Source organism: Somniosus microcephalus, chromosome 13, assembly GCF_052327205.1.
Source record: "Somniosus microcephalus isolate GS21.2 chromosome 13, FLI_Smic_1.0, whole genome shotgun sequence".
Taxonomy (NCBI): Eukaryota; Metazoa; Chordata; class Chondrichthyes; order Squaliformes; family Somniosidae; genus Somniosus; species Somniosus microcephalus.
In genome coordinates this window covers 129634097-129661994 of record NC_140999.1, presented here as the reverse complement: position 1 = coordinate 129661994, position 27898 = coordinate 129634097, and the positions used below count along the sequence as shown (strand labels likewise).

General features: G+C 42.3%; 2 protein-coding genes across 3 annotated transcripts in view; one reads left to right on the top strand and one right to left on the bottom strand.

The window, feature by feature from the left end:
- Positions 1–16129, top strand: part of mims2 (mitochondrial inner membrane scaffold 2) — a 71025-nt gene extending 54896 nt beyond the window's left edge. The window contains exon 3 of the mRNA XM_086005283.1: positions 10241–16129. Coding sequence (XP_085861409.1) covers positions 10241–10457 — 217 coding nt within the window. The 3' untranslated portion in view covers positions 10458–16129. The remainder of the gene's footprint in view (positions 1–10240) is intronic.
- A 2470-nt stretch (positions 16130–18599) lies between these two features.
- LOC147108598 (aurora kinase C-like) overlaps positions 18600–27898 on the bottom strand; it is a 42553-nt gene continuing 33254 nt past the window's right edge. For both annotated transcript variants that reach the window (XM_086005281.1, XM_086005282.1), the window contains exons 8-9: positions 20684–20858; positions 18600–19810 (exon numbers count right to left, since the gene is read on the bottom strand). In XM_086005281.1, the coding sequence (XP_085861407.1) occupies positions 19622–19810; positions 20684–20858 (364 nt within the window). In that variant the 3' untranslated portion in view covers positions 18600–19621. The remainder of the gene's footprint in view (positions 19811–20683; positions 20859–27898) is intronic.

The window sequence follows — 27898 nt, the reverse complement described above, 5'->3', positions numbered from 1 at the left end:
GGGGGCAATTTTAACTTTGGCGAAAAATGGGCGATAACTAATCGGCAGTCCGTTTTACAGTCTGCTCAAAAAAGAAAATCGGTCGATTTATAATTACCCCCAGTGACTGTGTGAGTGCAATTTGAACAGAAGTTGCCATTGAGCATTATTGATTATGGCTGTCCCTATATCATATTGCATTTTTGCATGGCAGTGTACACCCAAATCATAGAGCACAGAATGAGGCCATTCAGCTCATAGGGCTGGATTTTGCCAATGGGGAGCTTTTGGAGGCGGGACTCCCACTTGTCAGGTTTCAGTCCCGCCTCCATCAACTTCTGGCCAACCCATGCTATTTTCCCTTGATTGACCTTGTTAAGCCCACCCAGCAGTCTTAGCAGGCCAATTAAGGGAAAGCCGATTACAGAGAACGTCAACGTATGACTTCATCTGTCAAAAATTTTTGACAGATGAATTGTTGTCGTTTGACAGCTCTGTGAATTCAAGACTCATCAAACCTCTTTATTTAGCAGAAATTAGATGGTAGCTGCATTGGTGAATGCAACGGCTATCTGTCATCTCTGCTGCGGAGGTGCGAGACTCTCCACATACCCGCCGATTGAAATCTGCAGGAAGAAACAAAGGTAAGTAAACTTTTACTAACACTTTCCACTCACCTCACATACTCACCTCTCCACACTTGCACCCATCACTTACCTGCACTTCTCCGACCCCCCGCAGCCCCACTGCTCGCCTCGGTGACCCTGACGGGGTTCGGAGCCTTCGGGAAGCCCGCACTTGTGTGGGTAAAATGGGGATAATCCGCTTATCTGCCCGTTAACTACCTGTTAACAGGCAGATAAGTGGCACTAATCCCCTTGAGACGGGACCCGACGCGGGTCGGCTACCCGCCTCTCGGCAAGATGGCACAGAGGCGGGTTGGATACCCGCCCCCAGCTTCTGCCATTTTCCGGGCAGTCCCGCCTTCATACCCGCCTCCTCGGGGCTGGAAAGATCGTGCCCATAGTGTCTGTGCCGGCTCTTTGAAAGAGCTATCCAATTAAGGGTAACGAGATTACAATGATCACAATACAAAAAGTATGCAATGGGTTTCATGCCTTTCACAAGTTATCTCTCTCTCTCTTAGGTAGTCCCTCGGAACCGAGGATGACTTGCTTCCACATTAAAAATGAGTTCGCAGGTGACTGATGACTGCAATGCGGGACCTACAGTCTCTGTCACAGGTGGGGCAGACGGTGGTTGTTGCCTTTCCAGAAGAAGGTGTAGCCACCACCTTGCTCCTTGAGCTGGCCTTCCCCTGCCCGCCGGATCTCACTTAGGGCGGCGATGTCAATGTCGAAACGTCTGAGCTCCCAGGCAACGATAACAGTACGGCGTTCTGGTCTGTCACTGTTGGGGTTGTCCATGAGGGTCCTGACGTTCCAGGTCCCGAACTTCATTTTAAAGGGTGGAAGATGCCAGTGCGTGAATTCTTTTAATGTGGGGTGGCCGTTGCACACCAGCTACCACACGGGCTTGATAGAGCAAGGTCTTGGTCCAATGGCAAGGGGATCCAAGATGATTGGAGACCAGGCTCTGCTACAACGGCTTAGCGCACACACACAAACATCATGCTACTGTCCTCCTCCCTCCTTCCCGCAGGTCCTCTCTGCCTGGGTTTCGTAGGATGCATTGTGGTCCTCCCGACCTCGCTGTTGGCCCGTGCCACACCTTCCCTGGACCCCGACCCCGCTGCACCACTCCTGGGCATTGACCTCGCTGCTGGGCTCGTCCTCGCTCCTGGGTCTTGGCCTCGGACATGAATGATGTTGTCTCTCACAGGATCAAATTAGCACTGATATTCTCGCGATCCCTGGCCCGAGCTCCACTCGCGATCCACTAGTCACTAGATCACTAGTCTAGTGGAGAAGCGTAGTCTTGATGGCAGAGAGGTCTGGGAATTTGGCAGCTAAGTTTAAGTGAAGAGCCAGTGCTCACTGAGAAAACAGAACAGGCATGGTCGGGGAGTTTATACTGTTCCATGCGATAGCAAAATACTGCGGATGCTGGAAATCCGAAACAACAACAGAAAATGCTGGAAAATCTCAGCAGGCCAGGTAACATCCATGGAGAGAGAAATAGTCAACGTTTCAAGTCGAAACCCTTCATCAGAACTGTTTTATACTGTTCCAGCCCTGGTGCTGTAGAATACTGTAGCAAAGTAAACCTGAACATTGTTCCCCTTTAATTTGGGTTGTGGTATCCTTCTCATTTGTGTGTCTTTCTCAGGCCAATTTTCATCTATTTCCTTTTCTTGTATCTTTTCAATGGGATACAATTACTTTCATTGCTTTATTCCTTCTCCAGCTGGGCCAACAAATTTAAAAACTACCATTTGGTTAGAAATTATCCATTTGTATATAAAAAAAAAAAAAATCCGACACTAAGTTTTGGAATCTCACTCGGGAAGGCCACAGGATGAACTGTGCAGGAAATGTTAAATATCACACTGATCTAGTAAGAATGTTCTGCTAAAGTTGAGGACAAGGGACATCGCGGGGGTAGAGTTGAAGGAGTTTTGTTGTGCATTTGGCCATTCTGTGTCTGACCTGAAAATGCTCGATGCTGACACTTGGTGGCTGAAGTGAGAAAATGTTCCTTTACTTCTCACCTCGAATACAAAACCTGACACCAAAAAAGTTACGAAAATAAATAATATGGGCACTCACTATAATATTGAAACACATTTTATTATCGGAAGTGGCAGGGAAGCACTGCAGGTTAAAACTGAAATGAGTGACCTCACCATTTACTCAGTGACTAAGCAGTTTAGATGTTCTCTGGTTTCCCACACTGGCCGCAGGTGTTTTATATTACCTGCCAATAACAACACGTATTTTTACCCTTTTAAAAATTTAATATAAACAAACTTTTTTCTGGCTACTTGAATTCAGAGTATGTGTTGGCACCTGTTAATATCCAGTCATGTACCTCAAGTTAAACACTAGCAAGCTTTAAAGTAACCTTTTAGTTTTCTTGTATTTAATAGGCCCTGATACTTTAGAGGCTGTAAAGTAGGGTGGTTTGTCTCGGTGAATCATCCATTATGTTGAATGGTTGTTTGGATATAACTGTAGTGTATGTGCCTTTTAAGAGCCCCCTGTGTACTGTAATGCCGGTAATGGCCACTCGGGCTATATAAGCCTGTATATTGTGTTGTATCAGTTAGTTCACCTCCAGACTTTGTTCAGTAAACACCTGTGAAACCAACTCCTGCCTTCAGTGTCTCTATTAACACACGGACACAACAGTGGCGACGAATTGGAAACGGACTTACCTGCAATTCGGCAGCACCTCAAGGACATCGATTCCTCAGACGTCCAAAGTCGAAGAAAAGCAAGAGAAAAAAAAAAAGCTGTGGTTTCACCAGCTAGCCGAGCTGGTGGCAGGTACTGCAATAATCCTTCCTGGGCGGCGGGCTGGGGCTCCATCGGCTGGCTCTGCAGCGAGGCCAAGCAGCGAAGGCGGAGGCAAGCAGAAACAGACGGGGGGGGGGGGAGCACTCGGGAGACGGCCGGCGCTGCAAGCAGGTCGGCGTTCGGACCTAGCAGAGAGAGTCCAGCGGGAACGAGTCTCCACCTGTATATATAAAAAAAAATGCGGAAAACAGCGTTGTCATCGGCAGCAGCGGCGGGAAGCGCCATATCTTTTCTGCAGGAAAGAAAGAAAAGCGCGGGAAGCGCCATTTTTTTTCCAGGATAACTATATAGAGGATTGGACCACATATGTGGAAAGAGTGGAGGTATATTGCTCCGCAAATGGAATAGAAAATGATAAAAAGGCGTCAGTACTTCTAAATCTAATGGGCGCAAAGACATATGGGCTGTTACGAAACTTAATCACTCCAGCCAAACCAAAGGACAAGAATTTTAAGGAAATTGTTGATACCCTACAGGAGCACTTAAACCCAACACCGCTGCTGATAGCGGAACGATTCAAATTCTTCAAGAGGAATCAACACAAGAATGAAAGTAACGCTGATTACCTCACCGAATTAAGAAAGCTATCAAAGCACTGCCAATTCGGGGCAGGACTGGCAGATTATCTTCGAGACAAATTCGTCTGCGGTCTCCTAAGTGAAGGAACACAGAAAAGGCTGCTTTCTGAGAAAGATTTGACACTGGACAAGGCTTTCAGTATGGCTGTATCATACGAAGCAGCCGCAAGAGGAGCTGCAGAGATACAGCAAAAGACACAGGACTTCGGCACCCATGAAATGACACAGGGTTTCGAGAGATGTTATCGCTGCGGCAGATCCACCCATGACCAGAGGGACTGCTGGTTCAAGGACAAAGTATGCAGGCAATGCGGAAAGATTGGACACATTGCACGGGTATGCCGATCTGGACAAAAAAAATCCACGGACAGGAAAAAAAAACCAATAAAGAAAAGTACAGAAAGGTACAAATGATGATGGACAGTAGCTCCGAAGACCAGAAGAGCGATAGCGACTCCGGAAACAAGAGACTAAGCTGTCTCAAATTACATAATGTAATTGCCAAAGAAGATTACCAGACCATTTGGGTTACCTTCACGATAGCAGGGTCCCCAGTTAAAATGGAGCTAGATACAGGATCAGCTCTGACCGTCATAAATCGACGGGATTACGAGCGGTTATTTCCGCATATACCTTTAAAAGACACATCCATTATCTTGAAAACATATACGGGGCAGAAAGTATACCCCAAAGGAAAAATAAGGGTGCCTGTTGTATACAACGGCAAGGAAATACAGAAGTTGTATTTATACGTTCTACAAGATGGTGGTCCACCGCTGTTGGGACGTGAATGGATCAGGAAGATACGTTTAGACTGGCACTCCATTCAGGCACTGACGGTGACCAGTAAGGAAAAAAATGATGATGACGTCATACCTGAACGATTAAAAGACATCTTGGCCAACGCCAAGGAAGTGTTTCAAGAGAAACTAGGAACCTTGAAAGGCATCACCGCCTCAATAAAAGTGGAAGATGCGGCAATTCCCAAGTTTTTTAAGGCAAGACCGGTGCCATACGCAATTCGTCCAGCAGTCGAGGCAGAGCTGGAGAATTTGGAAAAGGCAGGCGTATTATCCAAGATAGATTGGAGCGAGTGGGCAACACCCATCGTCCCGGTCATGAAGAAAATGTTGAATAATGATAAATCTGAAGAACAGAGAAAAATTCGCATCTGTGGAGACTGCAAGGTGACTGTAAACCCGGTCCTTCACACGGTACAGTATCCTCTTCCGAGGATAGAAGATATTTTCGCCTCACTATCCAGAGGGAAACGTTTCACCAAAATTGACTTGGCACAGGCATATCTACAGATGGAGGTTGAAGAGGCCTCTAAAAAGCATCTCACAATAAATACACACAAAGGCCTGTACCAGTACAATCGACTGGTTTTCGGAGTAGCATCAGCTCCAGCTATCTGGCAAAGAGCTATGGAGCAAGTCCTCCAAGGGATTCCGAGGACTCAATGCTACCTAGACGACATCCTTGTAACAGGAGAAAACGACAACGAGCACCTTGCCAATTTGGAGCAGGTGCTCACTAGGCTGAGAGAGCAGGGCCTACGAGCAAATCGCCCCAAGTGCGAATTTTTCCAGAATCAAATATATTGTGGCCACAGAATTAATAAGGAAGGGTTGCATAAGTCACCTGAAAAAATTGAAGCGGTCATAAAAGCCCCAGCACCTGAAAATGTTTCACAATTAGGGTCGTTCCTGGGATTAATAAATTACTATCATAAATTTTTACCGAACTTATCAACTCTTCTGCACCCTCTTAATGAACTGCTACAAACAGGAGTAATTTGGAAATGGAACGAAGACTGTAAACGTGCCTTCCATAAATGCAAAGACTTAATCACGTCCAAGGAAGTTTTGGCTCATTACAACCCATCACTGCCAATCAGACTGGCGTGCGATGCATCCCCTTATGGCGTAGGAGCGGTATTATCGCATAGATTCCCTGATGGCTCGGAACGGCCGATAGCTTTTGCGTCACGCTCATTGAACTCAGCTGAGCGTAACTATGCCCAAATCGACAGGGAAGCACTCAGCCTGGTATGGGGAGTGAAGAAATTCAACCATTACCTACACGGACAAAAATTTACCTTGTTGACTGACCATCAACCCCTCATCTTCATATTCAACCCTAAAAAGGGTGTTCCCATTATGACAGCGCAAAGGCTACAGAGGTGGTCCCTTTTTCTAGGGGCACACCAATATAACATAGAATACAAAGGATCAAAACAGCACAGTAGAAGAGGCACCTACAGTAGACCCAGTGGAGATGTTCCACTCTACCATAGTCGAATGTCTACCAGTAACAAATTCTGCCATTGAAAGGGAAACGAGAAATGACCCGATTCTCTCACGAGCCTACGATTTAACAGTGAAGGGATGGCCAGCACATGGCGAACCACTGTTGCCAGCATTCTCGCAAAGAAGAGAACAGCGGTCAGTGTGCCGAGGAACCTTGATGTGTGGATCCAGAGTGGTGATTCCACCCAAACTCCAGGATAAAGTGCTAAAGGAGCTTCATGAGGGGCATCTGGGTGGAGTGAAAATGAACAACCTAGCCAGGGCGTTTGTATGGTGGCCAGGCATCGATGGAGACATCGAAGAAATGACCAAGAGCTGCCTAGGATGCCAGAAGGTCCAAAACGCTCCACCACAAGCCCCTCTACATCCATGGGAGTGGCCGTCATCTCCCTGGCAAAGGGTGCACATCGACTTTGCTGGTCCATTTATGGACTCAATGTTCTTAATCGCGGTTGATGCACACTCCAAGTGGCCGGAGGTAATAAAGATGTCCACCACCACCACAGAAAAAACCATCACAGTATTAAGGACCATATTTGCCAGGAATGGGCTGCCTGAACAGACCTGTTCTGATAATGGACCGCAATTTGTGACCGAAGAATTCAGGAAGTTCTTAAAAAACAATGGGGTTAAGCACTACACGTCCGCCCCATACCATCCCGCCACCAATGGATTGGCTGAAAGGTTTGTCCAGACCTTCAAGAAGGCCATAAAGGCCATGGGTAATGAAGACATAAAACTTCAGCATGAGGTGGATAACTTCTTGTTTGCATACAGGAATGCAACACATATGGTTACAAACCAAACTCCCACCATGATGTTCTTCAATAGAAGCCTAAGATGCCGGCTGGATTTGATCAAGCCAAACATCAGAAGGGACGTGGAGAACCGGCAATTTCAAGGCATGAATGAAAGGCCAACTAGAACCTTCCAGATATGTCAACAAGTTTTGGCCCGGGACTACCGTACCGAGAAATGGCAGCCTGGAACTATCTGCACACGACTAGGACTGCTGATGTATACCGTGGACATTGGAGAAAGCATAATAAGGCGCCATGCTGACCAAATAGAGTCATCCGAAAAGGGACAACCTACACCACAACTCTATACGCCTAATGATGAAGTAGAGATACCCATAGTATCTACCTCCGATCCGGTGATACTGGAACCAGATGAACCCGACACTGGCATTCAAGCCAAATCAGCCTTGCCAAAAGAACCTACTACACCACCGAGGCATTATCCGGACCGAGTCAGGAAGCCTCCAGAGAGACTGACATAATTGATTAACTGCAGCAATGTGTAGATTATTGTTCTTGTAACATGTAATTAATGATTACTTAAAATATTATGTACTGGTTGGCTAAAAGGGGAGGAATTGCAGTGTATGTGCCTTTTAAGAGCCCCCTGTGTACTGTAATGCCGGTAATGGCCACTCGGGCTATATACGCCTGTATATTGTGTTGTATCAGTTAGTTCACCTCCAGACTTTGTTCAGTAAACACCTGTGAAACCAACTCCTGCCTTCAGTGTCTCTATTACCACACGGACACAACAATAACTTGGTACCTTTAGACCAGAAGCTATTTAATTCTGTTTTAAGTGCCACAGTTTGAAAGGTTCCAAGTTCACCAGCTGATTGCCACCTTTCAGATGGAACGTTAAACCGAGGCCCCCTCTGCCCTATTGGGTGGACGTAAAAGATCCCATGGCACTATTCAAAGAAGAGTTCTCCCCGGTGTCCTGGCCAATATTTATCCCTCAATCAGCATCACTAAAACAGATTATCTGGTCATTTATTTCATTGTTGCTTGTGGGAGCTTGCTATATGCAAATTACCTTCTGAATTTCCTACATTACAACAGTGACGACACTTCAAAAGTACTTCATTGGCTGTAAAGCGCTTTGGGACGTTCGGAGGTCCTGAAAGGCGCTATATAAATCCAAGTTCTTTCTACTTGCATGGTAACGGAGGTCTCTGGTGCCCTCAGCCCAGGTAATGGTGCTTGTAGACCTGAAAGATGGGAGGTCAGATATTCCTGGGAGCCCTTGGTTGGGGCTGGGTCTGGAGTAGGCCAGAAAGTCTGCCACCCCATGGATGTGTCTTGAACCCTGTCCCAAATCCCAGGATTTAGGACCGTTAGCATAATACGAGCAGTCTCTCGTGCCATTTTTGGCACCATTGAGCCACCTGCTTCAGTGGGAGAGGGGGATATCAATGCAGCATTTTGCCACAGCATAGGTGGACCAGCCGAAGATTTGAAAAATGTTTTAAAATGCTCATTTTTGCATTTGCCACTTTCCCAATGATAATCGATCACCCTTAGATTGTAGGGAAACCAACCATGGTAAATTGCACTAGGCCCACTTTCCTCAACATCCGTTCCTGGCAAGTAAGAATACCTGTTTAATACAGGAGTAGGTTGCAATGGGGCAACGGAGGTGGAACTGGCAGGAAACCTGATGGAACTTCATCATGCCTCTTTCAGGGATGTCGACATGGTTGGGAGGGGGTGGGTGGGGGGAGGCACAAGAAATGCTCTGCCGTCCCCATCCAGATAACAACACCGACATGCCCAAGGCCCAGGGGATTTCAATTCTGGGAGAAATTTCTTGTATTAATTGGAAATTATTAATCATTACAATTAGAATAAAAACCTTTCCTTTGAGAAGAATCACAATGCAGATGATCACAAATGATTTAGTGTGTTTTTTTTTAAAGTACATAACATTGGGCTAGTTTGAATTTTCCATAAATCTAGTTTAATCCAAGAGTCTGAATCTGGTGGAGTTTAATTTAGTTCATCAAAAAACATGTCAATGCAGTTTGCTTTCTGGTGAAATATAAACCCCTCCTCTTCAGCAGTGCTGAATAAGAAAGAGATTGCTTGACGTGACATGAAACCTTTTACATTTGAGGGGGAGTGGTGGTGATTAGGACAATTAGCTACTCATTGCATTATTACCAGTTAATGAACTAATAAAATGTGGGACTTGCTATCTCATTAGGTCGATGAGGACTGATTATTTGAGATTGCTGCAGACTTTGTATTCACAGGACTCCTGCATGGAACTGTCCCTTTCCTGCCATGAAAATCTCACCCGGGCAACCAGCTGCACAGTAAAACTGAACAGTTCCCTTGTGTGCAAGATGCAAGTGGAAAATCCACTTTCTGCTGCTCTTCCTTCTGGCCATTGCCCTGCCTTCTTCTGTCCCGCCGGCTGTTTCACTTTCTTTCCTGCTGTCTCCATACCCCCCGACACACCCCGAGATGTCTCTATACAGTCTCTGTTTGTTGCAGCTGTCATTTTCTTTTTTCCCCTACTTGGCAACTGCCTTTCCCCCCTTTCTCCATCTCTGCCTTGCTTCTACTGTGTCCGGTCTTCAAGAGCATGAACCAAGGGAAGAAAAAATAAAAGTAATTGTATACGAAGAAGAAAAATGGCAAAGCTAACGACAGAAAGGTGACAATCAGGACAGAAGGGTCAGGTTTCCCATCCACTTATTGTGAATGAACAGATATCGAGCGCTAACTCTTCAAATTTTAGAACCTACAAATTCTGCATTAATGCCTCCAATACAAAATCAGCAATTGAATTGGCTCTGAAAATGTGATATTTAAAAATACCATAGTTAGGACTAAGAGTAGTTCTTCATACCTAGGTTAATAGACATATGCATAAAGGTTAGAGCCCATGTCTGTGTCTAAATCTGTTACTCAGTGGCCCACAAAGCATCCAGCTATCAAGATAAAGCAGATTAGCTTTAATTCTGAAATCAGCATCAATTTAGGATTATGTTAATCATGTTTGATTCATCTATGTACTGCGGTGTTGTATATTGCATTGTACTTTGACTGCTTGATAAACATTAATTTCTGTTTCTTTTCAGTGGTGTGGACGTGGCTGCAATCCTTTACAAGGTGGGATTTAGTGAAGCAGTGGTGCAGTCCAGAATGGCAGCTGGCACCAGTACCTTTTTACTAGCATACGCCGTTCACAAGGTCTTTGCCCCAGTAAGAATGAGCATTACCTTAGTTTCTGTTCCATTAATAGTGAGGTACTTTCGCAAGATTGGGCTTTTTAAGGCTTCTCCTTCCAAACCGTGAAGAATCATTTAGGAATCACCTTCAAGATTATGGACGCAAGGACAGATTAGACATGAAGCTTTTTTCCATAAATGAATGCAGTACAGTGAAACCTGTTATGCAGAAGGCACTTCTGAGCCTCAACTGGTTGGCATTAAATACTGAAATTCTATGTCCTAAGCTCAACATTATGCAGAAGACCCCTTTTGCATGAGGGCATTGCTGCCAAGCTTTCAGTAGCTGCTGGAGAAGTTTAATCCCATTCAGGTTCCACTTACTTCTGACGCTAACCTGTTTGCAGTGGCCATGACTGTGCTAACAGGCTGTCTATTCCACTGGAGCAGGGCAATATAATTTGGAAAACTGCTAGTTTGAGAAAAAGTAGCTGTGCAAGAGGATTGTTTAATGATCAGTCAAATGGCAAAGAAAATTGACAATCTAATGCTTGAATGGAAGCAGCTGAATTATTGGCTTTTGTGTCACAATTCTTGTACTGTAGTATGAGAAGGGAAATAATTTTGAGCTTTTAGGTTGGAACTGGTATTTTAAAAGATAGCTCCATGATAACTTTACTCCTCAATGCAATCATCTGGCTTGCTGGTTTTTTTAAAACCATATTGCTCAGTTGTAGAGCCTGTGATAGTGGTGTTCTGTCCTATCTACTTAAAAAGTCACACACCAGGTTATAGTCCAACAGTTTTATTTGAAATCACAAGCTTTCGGAGCACTGCTCCTTCGTCAGGTGAAGTGGAGAGATGCCTATGCCTATAGACACAGATTATATAGTCAGAGAATAATGCCAGATGATTACAGGTAATCTTTCTAACTGCCATTTATCACACCTCAGCAGAGATAATCACAACAATCAAAAGGTGTGAATGGTGTCCAAACAGGTCAGTCAGGAAAACATTACATCAAAGAACAATGAGGTGGGGTCACAAGGGGTAAAGTGTTGCAGATGCTGGACTATAACCTGGTGTTGTGTGACTTCTTACATTTGTCCACCCCAGTCCAACACTGGCATCTCCATTCCATGGCTATCTACTTAGAGCAGACTCTGCTGACATGCTCACTATTGCTAGTTTCCCAACTAAAGGTAGTGAGGTAGGAGCAAGGTGAACCTGCATTGGTGACAGAAGATCGGTTAAGGCTTTTTCAGTTTGCTTTTCTAAAGAGCAAATTTTTCATGCAGATATGCTGCTTAAAATTCAGTTGCACTTCCCTCAGTTGGTCAGTGGTCAGTTAATCACACAGCATGCCACTGAGCTAGCAGTACGCCACTGAGCTAGCAGTACAGGAAGCTTCCAGCTCAACAGCAAGTGAGGACAGGGTCAGGATTGGCTGTTCTAATTTCCCACACAGTCAGTTAGCTTACCAAGACTGGTGGCCCAGCCTTTTTTAAAAGAAAACATTTGTTGGGGCAAGGTACCAGAGGCTTTCCACCTGTGGAACCATAACCCAGCCACCTTCAGGGAAATTGGAGGAAGCATAAAAAGCAGTTGTTTAAAAAAAAAAAGCACCTACTTGAAACATTGTTAATTTAGAATTTTTAAAATTACTGAGATCAGTGTGCCAGACAGGGAGAATGTAAGCCCAAAAGTGTAAGCAAGTTTTGTTAATATCACTGAATGCAGCCATCTGCTTACTTTTTTTTTAAAGTAATATTTCAGTTCACTTGTACTGTTTCTTAAAGGCTCTGAAGAATCCCCCTTTTTTTTTATACAAACCATTTCTGAATTTGAGTAAATGGATCTTAACTCAGTCAAAGGAGGGACCACTTCTTTTCCTCTATACAGCTTTGGCACTTTGTTGCACTACTTACACTTCTATCCATTTATACTAAATGTTTTCATAGGCCAGTGGAATGATGAGACAGGGTAGGTTAGCCAACTCAAATTACATTTGGGGTAGCTACAACAACAGAAAACTTTTGATGCTAGGTTAGCCATTCACTTACCATAGCAACAGCTCACAATGTTTGACTTAATGCAGCTGTGTAACATTAAATCAATGATAAGTAAATCTTAAAGTACTGCATACTGAATAAAGCATGTTGGAACCCCCAAGTAAATTGTTTTGACTGGTCCATCTAGTGCATGCTGCCTGCCAACAATGAATTTTCCTAATCTGGGTACAGTATTTTTAATAAGCTGATTTTAAGTTTAAGCTAGCAAAGATAACATGAAAGGAATTAAAGTTGACTGAAAAGGTACCTGAAAAAAGTAGCACCAACTTCCCGCATACATTCACTTGTAATTTAAATCATTCTGAACGTATTGAAATTGAATTCTCTTAAATTGAGAAGTAATTTTAGGTGGTTTTATTTTTCTATAGGGGGGGGTGAACTGCAACCAATGGGAACTTAGATGCCTTCTGTCTTAAGTGTATGATTAGTAGTATACTGAAATATAGTTTTACAATAATTTATTCATAGACAAATGAATTTCAATTCTGAAAGATTTGTAAATTCTTGTGTATTTTTAGCCCTACCATTGTTTGAAATAGTTTTCAAAAACCAGACACCAATAACATGTAATGGTGCAGGGCCCTGAAGGACTGCAGCTTGAGGAATGTCATTAATTTAAAAAGTCAAATTAGTGGATTAGAGGTGACCTTCAATAAAATTTCCCACTACTAATTCCAAGATAATTTTTTTAAAAGTTACTCTTTAGATCAGCATGCAGATTTCTAGTTTCACTAGGTGTTTTTAAAAAATTTTTTTAATGAACATGGTCATGTAATAGTATTACATGCAAATGCTTTAAAAAAATTCCCAGTTAATTTAACCACACTAGACTACATACATATGCTACAAACATTTCCCTCCAGAAACTGTTGGTTCAGAAAGGGAGATTAGAGCAGGCAGTTACAGAAATGAGTTTCCCTGGCTCACAAGTGCTTCTTTAGTGTTTTCCGGTTCAGTGCATTTCTTTTAGCTCCTGTTCTACTTTTTGTTATATTCTCCTTGCTTCCCCTGCTTATTTCCATTCTTTACTGTATATTCAAGCCCTGGCCTCCAGAACCTGGGCAGCCTAGGATGGAAAGCTGTAGTCTTAGTGAGCTTACTGGAAACTGGATGAGGCTTCCTCCTCATCTTGTTTTTAATGTCACTTTATATTAAACAGCAAGTATGAATGACAATTCCAACAAATTCCAGGTTGCTTGTAGGCAAATCCAAAAAATCATTTCTACAAAGTTTAAATATGAAGCCAAGAAAGTAAAATGTGTAACCAAGATTGTAATGGATAGGTAGTAGCATCTTTGAGTGCATACTTATATTGAGATTCGTTCGAGACACTTCATGCTGGGCACTTGATTGTTTTATAAAAGTGTGAGCGAGTCTCCAGAAGTTGCCATTGAATATCAATGGTCCCAATAGCTTTATAATCAAGGATAAGTTAAACAAATAAATAATCAAAGCATCAAAACAAAGTGTGCAGCCTGTAAGTAGGTAGCCATCTTAATGGCATCAAAACATGCACCACTACCATGGTTTAAAAGATCTGCTTACTTTAGCAAAACATGATATTCTAAAATAAATTGCACAGTATTGTAAATGATGTAATTGCTCAATAATAACCCACATGGCAGAATAAGGAACTTGGAACCCAATGCAATCTTTCCAAGCTATGAGAAAATAGTAATTTCCCCCCCTTTCAAATTTTTTATATCTGCCATAAACATTGCTAGTTTGTTTTCCTTTACTATATGCATCACTCTTCCCTACCCTTTCAAATTTCTATGTTTGTTTGAGGTTGTCCCAACTGTTTGCCATAGATGTAACTGCAGCAGCAATAATTCACTTATTTGTGTTACATTCCCAGTTGTGCCTCCTCCCTTCAAGCACTGCACTCAGGCTGGAAAATGGGCTATGTAACCCATGGCCATAACCAGTACAGCTCCTGGTTCAGCTATACTGCATGGAGGTCCCCTCCTGCTACAGCCCTTTTTCTAATAAAAATTCAGATTTATTTAATCGATTATACCTAGGTTATAACCTACAAAAAAAAAATGGGGAGGGGGGTACGACGACAAAATACAGTGCATGTTGAAAAATGCATTTGACAAGTGGGCAGCGTGAAACTTTTATTAAGCATCAGCTGCAAAAATGGGAAATAACTTGATTGTGAAGTGATCAGATCAATCAAAGACAAACCAGAAATTAGAAATTTACTCAGCATTACATCACTGTTCAAGTTGAAATGGCTCTGTTGCATCAAATTCAATAGTTTCAAACCAAATCAGCTACAGGTGAGTCATGCTGCTTTATAGCGTATTTTGGTGCTGGCGCATCATTCTTATGGGTACTAACCTGCCACCACAAGCACAATATGCTTTTATATAACAATTGATGCACTGTTACTATCAACAGAAAGTTCATTTCTCAATGAATAAAATAGCCAGTGGAAAAAACCCCAATCAAAAATGGTTTTAAAATGGGCAGTTCCTTATACTACCACTACATCTGTGAATTATTTTCAAACATTCTTACATTGATACCCAAAGGCCAGTAATTAATGCTCCATGTGTACATTCGAGTACAAGCTGAGCTCTGCCTGCCAGCTTCACTATGATGGGAGCTAGCAGTGGAAACAAGTCTCTGCCATCAGCATAGCATGGATACTGTAATCCTTTAGTGCAGTAAAAAGTGACAAGTTTTACAAAACTATACCTTTGGATCTTAAAGTTAAGAAAATGTTAGAATGAAACAGCACTCAAGGCAGTTGCTCTAAGATTGCATGTTTACCTTCTTGGAACATATTCCAACAGTTTGGTTAGTTAACTACTGTTTTCTCTTACCTAATGCAAAGACTGGGCAAATTCTATTGCACAAATACAGGACATTTATCATACACTTCCTCTCCATGGGGATCAGAGCTGATTTCCCCCAATGCTCAGCATTCTTATTTTACCATTGCCACTGACTGGAGGCATAAACTATCTCTAGCCAGCATTAAAACAAGGATGCAGAATAAAGCATTTGGAACACACAAGGGGTGGGCAGTTTAAAAAAAGGCAAACTTAGCATGCCAATATCCATAGGCCTAAAGCCATATGTACTGCTGGCAATATAACCTAAGTTACTGAATGTCACATCAGCTCCTAGAACCAATATTTCACTCAATGTTCAAGGGATAAAAAAACCTTTATAAATCTATGCATTTTTATATAAAAGAAATCTGTTAGTTTTAGTATGCCAAATGCTTAAAGCAATCATCACAAACCAAATGCTGTTAACCAGATGAGTTTTATTCCCACCTAATTAAAAAATTTAAAAAGTAAACTTGTTACACTTTCACTGGTGAATTACAATGTTTTTTTTTTGGGTGCGTGGACCCTTCAAATTTCCACACGCATGGTTTTTCCATTTAAGCCGGTGAGCCAACTGCGCAGGACCTCCAGACCGGCCACGCAGCTCAACAGGAATATTGGTGAATTAGCCTCCCCTCAAACTTAATGCTTTGTTTGGATTGTGTTTACAACCAAATAGATGAAGGCAAGAATTCTGTATTTGTTACTCGAGACTTGAAAGATTTATATTTTCAAAAAAATGACTGGTTTGAAATATACAAATGAACTCATACCTGTATAACAGAGAATTTCTAACTCAAAATTGTAGAAATTTGGAAGTGTGTTGGTTTTATATGTATATATGAAAAATATTCTCATTCAAATAAAGCAAGTGGCTGAAATGTGATGTTGGTTCTTTAAATGGGGAAAAACCTTGACATTGAGAAAATAAACATTCTCCAACAGGTTGTGAATCCAAGGTATATTAATCTTCCTTGAGACTGGATATACACCATGTGAATCCCCAAACCTTTCCATCACACATGACTTTTGCATGTGTCCTTGGATTACTTTGGGTTTCAGTCCTGGAACCAATTTATGATTCAATGTTGGAGTACAAAGTTCCCATTTCCTCCAGAGGAAAAAAGGATTACAATTAGTTGTATTTCACCAAAAGATAGTGAACAGTAGTGGCAAGCTCAGTTCAGTGATGCACAAAAAACCACTTCATAATCCATGCAATCAAATCAATCTATCACTGAACCTGTGGTTATAACAAGAGAAGGGCTATGGGATACAATTTACAACTTGTTTGACAAGCTTTGATTTGCCCCCATTTTATAATCTTTACTGCACACACATGTTTGGTACCTGGCACAATAGTGGACAGCTGAAGACACCCCACCCTACAGCAAGTCTGTTCCACACAATACATTTTCCTTGGTTTTGAATGCAAATAGATTAAAAACCAATGTTCTCATACAGCTGTACAGGATGATTCATGAGATATGGCCAAATTCTGGGATTATAAACCATATCCCATGGATCATCCTCTATAGCTGGATGAGTGTTTTTTTTTTACATTGCCATGAGAAACAGATGGCATACATTTCACTCCAGAATCAGGTAAGAATATAACCAAGACCATAGGAAATAGTATGAGGTTATACTTTCATTAGCATGCCATAATAGGTCATGATCAATAGAATTTGTATGGTTATGCCCAACTACATATTCAGTGCTTGGCATCTTGGAAGAAAATGTATATAGAAACTAGCCCATCAATTTGAAGTTTACCCAAAAGAGAAAGTTCTAATGCAATATCAATGTCCTATTACAATGAACTAGGGCAATATACTATCAAGGCCAATAGGCAGCACTAACAGAATGGCAAAATCAATCCCCTCATTCCCAGCCTCAGTAGCATAGGGAGGTGGAGGAAGCCACAGACACACTCACCAATTAAATGGCATTTCAGGCATCTCTTAACAGACTGCCTGTTTAGTTCTGTGTGGTAAATGTTCAGGGAGGTCAAGGATAGGGTATTTCACTTGCTTAACTGGATGTTTGATACAAGAATCCTACTTCCATAGAATACAGCCCAAATGGCTTGGAGAAAATTCACATTACTGGTTTCCATAAAAGACGTGCAGGAGTGGCAGAGATAGTTTCTACATTTCAGGATGCAATCATGTTTTTCCACTCTAGGCAACTTACAGCTCCAGCACAAAACCTGTACACAATGTTAATGTACACAAATGTAATTTCCAAGGCCATTAAAAAGGTAAGCATACATCCTTGTGCAGCTGGAAGTACTAGCTCAACAATTAACTGCAGACCAAAGAACTAGATCTCAGGGTGCACCATTGTTATGTCAGTGCTTCCTATTCATAATTTCAAGTCCACCGTGCCGAGTTTACAACACACAGCTCATTTACTTTTAACTACTGGGGCCTCAATATCCTTTGCAGAACACTGGAGCAGCTAACAATGTTGTGGAATGTGCAGGTTGAGGAGGTGGGATCAGACTCGAAAACCAATCTTCATGAGTGGAAGATACAAGACCTTAACTTAATAGCATTTCTACTCTAGGAAAGTACATTCCCTAGATCAAGAGAACAAGTTTCTTACAATGGAGAAATGCTGTACTACACACACAAATGCTGCAATGAAGTATGATTAAAATGTCTCAATTATATGTCCTGGCTTACAGCCAAATCCAATTTGGTGAAAGCTAGGGGGGCAAGTCGCACGTCACATCTTACTTTGCTAATTTTGCTATTGAGAATGTATTTCTGTTGAGAAATAACCATTCCACATGAAGTGGTGTGATGGATGATGTAGTATATTCAAAAGTTTAGTCAAAAATAAAAGGTAGTTTGTTGAGCAGGCCACAGAATGCCCTTGAGCAGTGTTGAGAAGGCATAGCTAAATATTTTAAAATCAGAGCAGCAGAAAGGATTCATTTCATAATCCCTCCCACCTTGAGATTCATCATAGAGCCCAAAAGTATGGCCTCTCTCCAAGTTATCACAATCAATCTATCTATCCTTGGTCAGCTTTCAAGAGAGGAAGTGGTCTCAAGGTGCTTTCATAAGGGAATTGGATAAGTACTGGAAGGAAAAAAAAAAAAAAATTGTAGGGCTACAGGGGAGTGGGACTCACTGAAGTGCTCTTGGAGAGCTGGCACGGGCTCAACTGACCAAATGGCCTCCTTCTGTGCTGTAACCACTATAATTTTATGCTTCAGACATGATCATGCTCCAATTTGGCAACCTGCAACTACCTAATCAAAGCCAGCTAGCAAAACATGTACTGTCAAGATTTCAGTTGAAAAGGGTGGGTATTTGAGTGGGCAGGGAAGAAAAAAAATTAGTTTCAAAGTTAGACTTTATTTTATAGCTAGGATTACAATATCCATGGAGTCAAGAAAGTCATAGTATACATTACTAAAAAGAGGCTTCTACCTAGATCAAGAAATCCAACTGGAAAGTCAATATACACACACACACAAAAGTAGGTGGTCAAGAAACTGCATACAAATCAATTACTACACAATGATTGCCATTTTTGATCATGGACTTTTTTTTTTTAAACAAGATAAAAAAGGGTAGTATTTTGCCATTGCAGTATAAAGAGCTCCTGCCTTAGTTTCACAAGTACAATGACAGCACAGGACAGTTATAGAAGTTATTGAACATGGTATTTGTACAACCAGTGAGCAATTAACAAAACAAAAAAAATTTAAATACAGTCTAAGGAACAGATTTGTAGGAGATATGACCAGGTGCAAGGGAACTGAATTAGTACAGTTGGAAAAGGCATTACCATTGAAGCACTTCAAGTTAACAGCATGTGACAGATCCCTTCTGGCCTCAAACAGCAACCAGTCCAAGTCAGATCCCATGACATCAGAATTAATATTTTAAACAGAAAAACAGTTAAAACTTAACTGGGCCATTAACACTCAAACCTGAAGTGGTTCTCGCAGATATATCAAATTCCTTATGATAGCAACCATGTTATTGCAGTTGCAAAGTACACAGTTGAGAGTCACAACTTGGATTTCATTTCACTCACTGGTGGAAACATTACAGTAAACAGCAAATGCCATATAATAAATTCAATTTTCAAAAAATCTTTATTAAAAAAGGTTAGCAAATTCCACCATTAGCAGTGGGAATTGATGGGCAATCTACAGTCCCAGATCTTAATTATTTACAGAGGTCAATTAATAAATTCACCAATTCTCTATTAGCCGGAGTTGTCTGCCGATACAGTAAAGGAGTAATATCCCAGCACTCAACCAGACAAAATAGTGGCTGCAGCCAGTCAGAAAATGGTTATTGCACTGCAAAGTCTCAAAGCCAGCACCTTTCCTAAACCTTCCTGGTTTACAGATTGGGATCAGATGGTGTCACAGGCGCCTTCATTTGGGTGGCTAATTTAATGGAGTTTTTAACCACCCATAAATGTTCAAGTACGTCTTTCAATGCTAGCCGTTGGTTGGGGTTGTGTTTCAGCAACCTAGTGATTAGATCCTTTGCACCCTCGGTTACGAAGGATGGAAATTTAAGGTCAACCTGAAAATTACAGCATAAAATGTTATTATATACACCTTTAAAAAGCCAATACTAAACTATAATATCACTCTCCTGTAGCACCCATTAAACTGCTCAGCGTTTCACCCCACATTGTCTACAGTGAGCACTTGTTTTATCTTTTTGCTGTTGAAATCTTCCTTTTACCCCCCCCCCCCACCTTCGCCATCAAAATTCTTAATAGGGTAGAATTCCACAGGCAGTAGTTTACTGGTAACTCAGCACAAATTAGCATATTACTCATGTGCAAACCAGAACACATTTGACTTTTACAAAAGGGAGAGAATTCAGCAAAGCCCAATACTGCTCTCATTAAGCACTCAAGCACACTTGGACCTTGGATAGTGAGCGAGTCGCTTAGCTGACTTTCCTCCTGCCTAGGCCAGGGAAACAGGAAGAAATTTACCACCTTCCTCCTAGCCATCACCCTGGCCAAGATAAGGGAGGGGCTGAACCAGAAACCTTCCTGTTAAGTACAGAAGAGCATCACCAATTACCCACTGAGCCAGCAGTGGAGTGAATGTTGCCATATAGGCTTAGAGAAGGTGATCTGCAACACTGGAGGTGTATATCTGGTGAAATCAAAGCACCATGGGTTAACAGATTCAGATCCCACAAACTAAACAATTTAAAACAATTCAACAAAGATTTTTAAAAGATGCTTGTCCCAGCCTTTAAATCACTGATCCTTGCATACATGCCAAGCTGGATACAGAAGTATCCCAGCCAAATACTGAACATAGACCATTAAACACCTTCAGGACATTTGGCCCCAGCTTAAAAGATACATCATTTCTACTGTAGTCGAGCTGCAGTGTAGAATAGAAGGCTTATAAGTTTGTCCAGGTCACTTACTTTTGAAATTCTCCTATAGGTTTCTTGACGATCTGCTGCTTCAAATGGAGGACGACCTACTAAAAATTCATAACAAAGAACACCAAGACTCCAAAGGTCAACCTTCTCATCATGCATTTTCCCCTCAATCATCTCTGGCGGCAGATAGTCCAGGGTACCACACAATGTCGCTCTCCTAAAACAAATACAATAAAGTACCTTTTAGTATACATTCCATCATGTGCATCATCCCACTCCAGGGGCGTGAGCACAGAATCTAGGCTGAGACAGTGCTGAGGGAGCACTGCACTGTCAGAGGTGCTGTCTTTTGGATGAGATGTTAAACAGAGGCCCTGTCTGCTCTCAGATGGATGTAAAAGATCCCATGGCACTATGTCGAAGAGGAGCAGGGGAGTTATCCTCGGTGTCCTGGTCAATATTTATCCCTCAATCAGCATCACTAACACATTATCTGGTCATTATCACATTGTTGTTTGTGGGAGCTTACTGTGCGCAACTTGGCTGCCGCATTTCCCATATTACAAGTGACCACATGCCAAAAGTACTTAATTGGCTGTAAAGCACTTTGAGACACCTGGTGGTCATGAAAGGTGCTATATAAATGTAAGTTTTTTTTATTAACTCTGTTTCTAGCATGGTTAGTTTTGTATGCTACAGCATTAAGGAAAATGATTGGAGGGGGGAAAAAACTTAAATTTTGGGAAGGTCCATCAGCTCCAGGGAGTTGCTAAGTTTGTAGATTTCCTCCCTCAACTCAAAGCTCATGAAGACAGCGAGTAGATAATATCCCAAGCAAAAATAATTTTGCTTTCCAAGACGGTGGCCCTGGCAACCTTTCAGCACCAGAAGGGCTTGAGGCTTAGGGTGAAGTGCCCACTCTTTTCTGGCTTCAAGCTATCTGAAGTAATCTCTGTAGCATAGGCTTGAGGCAGATATAGGTATAAAAGCACCACAGTACTATGTGGAAGTCATACTCGTCTGAGCTTGAGCCAATTATACAAAAAGGTGTGGGCAAAGCAAGTGGCGGTGGCACGAGATCCTTTGATGGAGAGCACAACCTGCACAGAGAGTATCACTAGAGCAAGATTGAAAAGTTATCAGTTTAAAGATAGGGCCTTTAAAGACACCATTAACAATGGATCCATTTCTAAGCATGGAGGCAAGACAGTACTTTAGATAACACTAAGGAAATCTTAATAGTTTGATAAGGATTGTGTTGAAAAATTGAAGAAAAGCCAACAATTGAAACCTGCAGAATCACTCTGCCATTGAGTGCATGGAAAATTCAAAACTACAGAGTTACATATACAGGTAGACTACCCTTTATCCGGACTTCCGAAAACCCGAAACCCTCTAAAAACCCGAAGGTTTTTTCGGTCAGCGTAAGTCATGCGCACGACATGACCAGAGTGGCGCACGACTTACAGGCCTAGCCGGATAAGGGATAGTGTAGCATTTTTCCACACTTCTGAAAGCCGAAAAAAAAAAAAACTGCTCAGCGTAAGTGTACCAGCCTTTATCCGCACATTCGAAACCAGAAAACCTCTGAAAGCCGAAAGTGGAGCAAAGCATGACTTCTGAAAACCGAAATGCGCACAACCACGACCCCCGCCGACCCCCCGGCCGAACCCGACCCCGACCCCCCCGCCGTACCCAATTTCGGATAAGAGATAGTGTACCATCCTTTATCCGCACATCCGAAACCAGAAAACCTCTGAAAGCCGAAAGTGGCGCAAAGCATGACCCGACGCTGCCGATGCTTGACCCACGCAGGTGTTATGCTGCTCTGTGTGATATTTGCTGCTCTCAGATATTTGCTGCTATTTGCAGCTCTTAGATATTTGCTGGCTTTTAACAATTTGTGAAAATGCTAAAAAGAGCTGCAGATACCCCAATGGGTAACAGTGAGAAGCAGAGAAGGAAGCATCGCTCATTATCGATAGCGCAGAAAGTGGAGTTATTGCAGAAGCTTGATCGTGGTGTGTCTGTGCGACATCTTACTGAAGAATATGGTGTGGGAAGTACCACCACCGTATATGACTTAAAGAAACAGAAAGACAAGTTGTTGAAATTTTACACTGACAGTGATGACCATAAACTAATGAAAATTAGGAAAACATTGCATAGGGCAAAAAATGAAGATCTTGACCGTGTGCTGATTGAGTGGATTCGACAACGCAGAGGTGAACGTGTGCCACTGACTGGTTTGATGGTCATGAAGCAAGCTAGAATATACCATGAAGAACTGAACATTGAAGTTGAGTGTGAATATTCAGAAGGTTGGCTGCATAAATTTAAGAAGCGTCATGGTATAAGATATCTGAAAATCTGTGGTGAAAAAGCTTCTGCTGATCATGAAGCAGCTGAAAATTACATAGATGAGTTTGCAAAAATAATATCGGATGAAAACCTCGGTCCTGAACAAATTTACAATGCTGATGAAACAGCTCTGTTCTGGCGCTACATTCCTAGAAAAACATTAGCAACGGCTGATGAGAGTGCACCAGCAGGTTTTAAGGATGCTAAGGACAGGTTGACTGTTCTTGGGTGTGCCAATGCTGCAGGCACACACAAGTTAAAGTTGGTAGTGATTGGAAAAAGCCAACATCCGAGATGTTTGAAAGGTGTATGCAATTTACCTGTGCATTATTATGCGAGCAGGAAAGCATGGGTAACCAGAGGAATATTTTCTCACTGGTTCAATAACCACTTCGTACCAGCGACACGAGCTCATTGCAGGCAAGTTGGACTGGAAGAAAACTGCAACATTTTATTGTTCCTGGACAACTGCTCCGCACATCCCCCTCCTGAACTTCTTGTGAAAAGTTATGTTTTCGGCATTAACTTTCCCCCTAATGTGACATCTTTAATACAGCCTTGTGACCAAGGAATTTTACGCTCCATGAAGAGCAAGTATAAAGACGTTTTTTTGAACTCTATGCTTGATGCAATCAACAGAGGCGAAGGAATCCAAAGCTTCCTGAAAGAATTCAATGTTAAGGATGCCAATTATTCAGTTGCTAATGCTTGGAATGATGTTGATAAACCAACATTAACAAATGCTTGGCACAGACTTTGGCCTTCAACGATGTTTCATGAAGATGGACCTGCAGATGACGAGTTTGAAGGATTTCCTGTCAGTCAGGAGAAGATGATGAGATCAAACCTCCTCACTTACGCCAAAGGTTCATCATCCGAAAGTGTAAATAAGTTAGAGGAAGCTGACATCGAAGAAGTGCTGAACATTGACAATGATGCACCTGTTGTGAATTCATTGAGTGATGGGGAAATTGCTGAAATGGTGTTAAATAAAGACAAGCATGAGGACAGTAGTGATGATGATGATGACATTGTGAACACAGGTGAAAAAATCCCCATAGACGATATGGTGACAATGTGTGATCAGTTAATTGCTGGCCTTGAAAAACGTGCATTTATCAGTGAGCAAGAGATTATGCAAGTTTACTCAATTAAAGAGAGACTGCTTAGACAGAAACCAATGTTAATGAGACAGATGACACTGGAAGAAGTCTTTAAAAAGGCCATCTGTCGTAGTCATGCTTCATCACTTGAGAATCCTGTTCCTGGCCCATCTTCAGATGTCCAACTCCAACCTGATGACAATGATGACAACACTGATGTACCATCTTCTCCAAGATCCTCAAGCCAGATGTAATATACCTTTATTGCATGTTTATGTGCAGGTATTTAGCTTAGTTTGTACCTGTACATGTTTGAAGTTTTACTGAATGTTTTCCTTACAAATAAACTGTACTACAGTATTTATCCCTGTAACTACAGTATTTATAGTCGTTATTTTCAGATAAGGGATAGTGTATCCTTTATCCGCACTCCCGAAAACCGAAGTGTTTTCGCGCACCTTCCGAAATCCAAAATTTTCCTAAAACCGAAACACGGCTGGTCCCGAGGTTTTCGGATAAAGGATAGTCTATCTGTAGTGGCAAAAGTCCTGTGTAGAGGGCTGCTTGAAACTCCGTATCATTTAGTTCCATGGCTTCCAACCCCTGGATGTGTTTAGAAAGAAGTTCCAGGTGGTAATACTGCAGATAATTTTAAAGATTGTTCAAAAGCCTACATCTAGGGCAAATCAAATCTTTCCCATCCACCTCTGAAGACAAACAATCCTAGCGTCAGGCTTTGTATTGTTTTCTTCTATTTCCACAGAAAGGATTTGTAGGGGGGGAAAAAGTTTTTTTTTTTTAAATAAATAGAAGCAAGAAGTATTCATGTTTTTTTTAAAATGGCACTGAAACAACAGGGTTAAAATGCCAATGAGCTAGGCTTTGAGGTCATTTCTCTGTAGACTGAATAACCAATTAGTGAGCTGGGCATGGCAATCAACAAACAACTTCTACCCATTACATTGGGAGGACTCTGGCACCTTCTGGCTGAACAGAGGGCATTGAGAAACAAAAGTCAATCAATCAAGTCCAAAGGCTGCAAGGTTTGAGGTTTTTAAAAACAGAATCTGCTGGGTAAGCTTTGGCCAGGCCCAGAAGGGGAATGCAGGAAGTTGGGTATTACAGTATTTTGTTTACCTCAAGTAGACGATCCTCTTATGCAGAGAAGCGTGAAATGTTTGCCGTTTTGTATTACCCAGAAGACAAGTTACACTGATTGAACTAAGTAAGGTTGATCGTAACTGTTGCTCTGTATGCTCATGCACTGTGAAATAAAATAGTTTAATAGTTTGTATCTGGTGGTTACTAATTGTTTTCTCTACCTTCAGAGAGATTGAAGAACTAGATATGCAAAAATCTGATTATCCAGTTCACAAGGGGATATTTTGTTACACTATATAGTTAGATATTGGGCAGTAGGGCACACCCCTAAATGTAAACACTCAAAACCGCTCAAGGGAGTGACTAGCACTGCAGTACTTATCTAAGGCAAGACCCACAATTTGTAACACTGCACAGTGAGCCGACACAGGGAAAGCTCACAAAATAAAAAACAATTACCACTAATCTTAGAGATCCATAAAATTTCAGAAATGTTCCATCCCCTCCCCAAATAGTGGGGCAAAAGGCAGCCTAGATTCTCCTATGGTTCAACACCCATTTTGTGACAGATGGTGAAGTACCAATTCTACACCCATCACACCCACCCCATTAGAATTTTCCTCTGCCCAAGATGTGGATTGCCCACCATATGCATGCAAATGTGGAAGATAATTACATGTCTAATCATGGACCAGACATCATGGTGTGGGGCAGGCTTGATGGACCAGCTAGTCTTTTCCTACTCGTCAATTTAATTTGCAAGATCTGTCTCAACAGCCAGTATTGTCCCAGTTTGCTAACTTCATCAACTCACTTGTTTGCAAACATGTAGCTCTCCTCCCCAACTATCATGGAAGCAATTCTGCTACTCACTCAGTGCTCTCTGCCTGATTCTGTACATATCTAGTCAGTGATCAAAACATTTTAATGAAAACAAATATCTGCCTCATTAACGTTTACCAGCACATGTCTACAATGAGGTGCCCTTTCAATCCTAGCCCCTACTGCTCAGTGTGCCTTCACTGGCAAGAGGTTCTGATGTGACATTTCATTGTGGCTTATTTGCTCTGTAAGAATCACACTGCTGATCATATGGAATGCAATTCAGTTGTCCAGAAGCATTCTGAATAGGGGCAACAGGTGCAGGAAACAAGTAAATATACAGTCTTTCACTGCTTCCTTACATGTTTGAATGGGAGAAGGAACACTTGCAGGAGGAACACTCACCAAGGCTACCTCCATTCACTGGGCCTGACCATGTTTTGTGGAGAAATTTTCCCCCCATGGGGCCAAAAACCTGGATCCTTTGTTAAATTTCAGCAAATAACTGAAGAGACTGCAAATTTGGGGGACTCTGCTGAAGAGTCACCAGCCTCCAACATTACAATGACCCAAACAGTTAGACAAAAACAGCTGCCATGCCCTTTTAAACTTCTGCCATCACTGGATTCGCTCTCACTACTCCCTCCCCAACTGACAGAGGCTAGCTCCCCAGTGGAGCAGAGTCAGAGCACAGAAAGAGGCCCATCGTGTCCGCGCCGGCCATCAAGCCGTCTATTCTAATCCCATTTTTCAGCACTTGGTCCGTAGCCTTGTATGCTATGGCGTTTCAAGTGCTCATCTAAATACTTCTTGAATGTTGTGAGGGTTCCTGCCTCTACCACCCTTTCAGGCAGTGAGTTCCAGATTCCAACCACCCTCTGGGTGAAAAAGTTTCCCCTCAAATCCCCTCTAAACCTCCTGCCCCTTACCTTGAAACTATGCCCCCTGGTTATTGACCCCTCTACTAAGGGGAAAAGTTCCTATCTATGCCCCTCAATTTTGTACACCTCAATCAGGTCCCCCCTCAGCCTTCTCTGCTCTAAGGAAAACAACCCCAGCCTGTCCATCTCTCTTCATAACTGAAGCGCTACAGCCCAGGTAACATCGTGGTGAATCTCCTCTGCACCCTCTCCAATGCAATCACATCCTTCCTATAGTGTGACGACCAGAACTGCACACAGTATTCCAGCTGTGGCCCAACCAGCATTTTGTACAGCTCCATCATAACCTCCCTGCTCTTATATTCTATGCCTCGGCTAATGAAAGCAAGTATCCCATATGCCTTTTTAACCACCTTATCTACCTGTCCTGCTGCCTTCAGGGATCTATGTACATGTACACCAAGGTCCCTCTGATCCTCTGTCGTACCTAGGGTCCTACCATTCATTGTGTATTTCCTTGCCTTGTTAGTCCTCCCAAAATGCATCACCTCACACTTTTCAGGGTTAAATTCCATTTGCCACTGTTCTGCCCATCTAACCACCCATCTAACCATCCAGTCTATATCGCCCTGTAGCCTGAGGCTTCCCTCCTCGTTATTTACCACTCCGCCAATTTTCATGTCATCTGCGAACTTACTGATCATACCTGCTACATTCATATCTAAATCATTAATGTACACTACAAACAGCAAAGGACCCAGCACTGATCCCTGCGGTACACCACTGGACACAGGCTTCCAGTCACAAAAACCATCGACCATCACCCTCTGCCTCCAACCACCAAGCCAATTTTGGATCCAATGTGCCAAATTGCCCTGGATCCCATGGGCTCTTACCTTCTTGACCAGTCTCCCATGTGGGACTGTCAAAAGCCTTAGTGAAGTCCATGTAGACTACATCAACTGCACTACCCTCATCCACACAGCTAG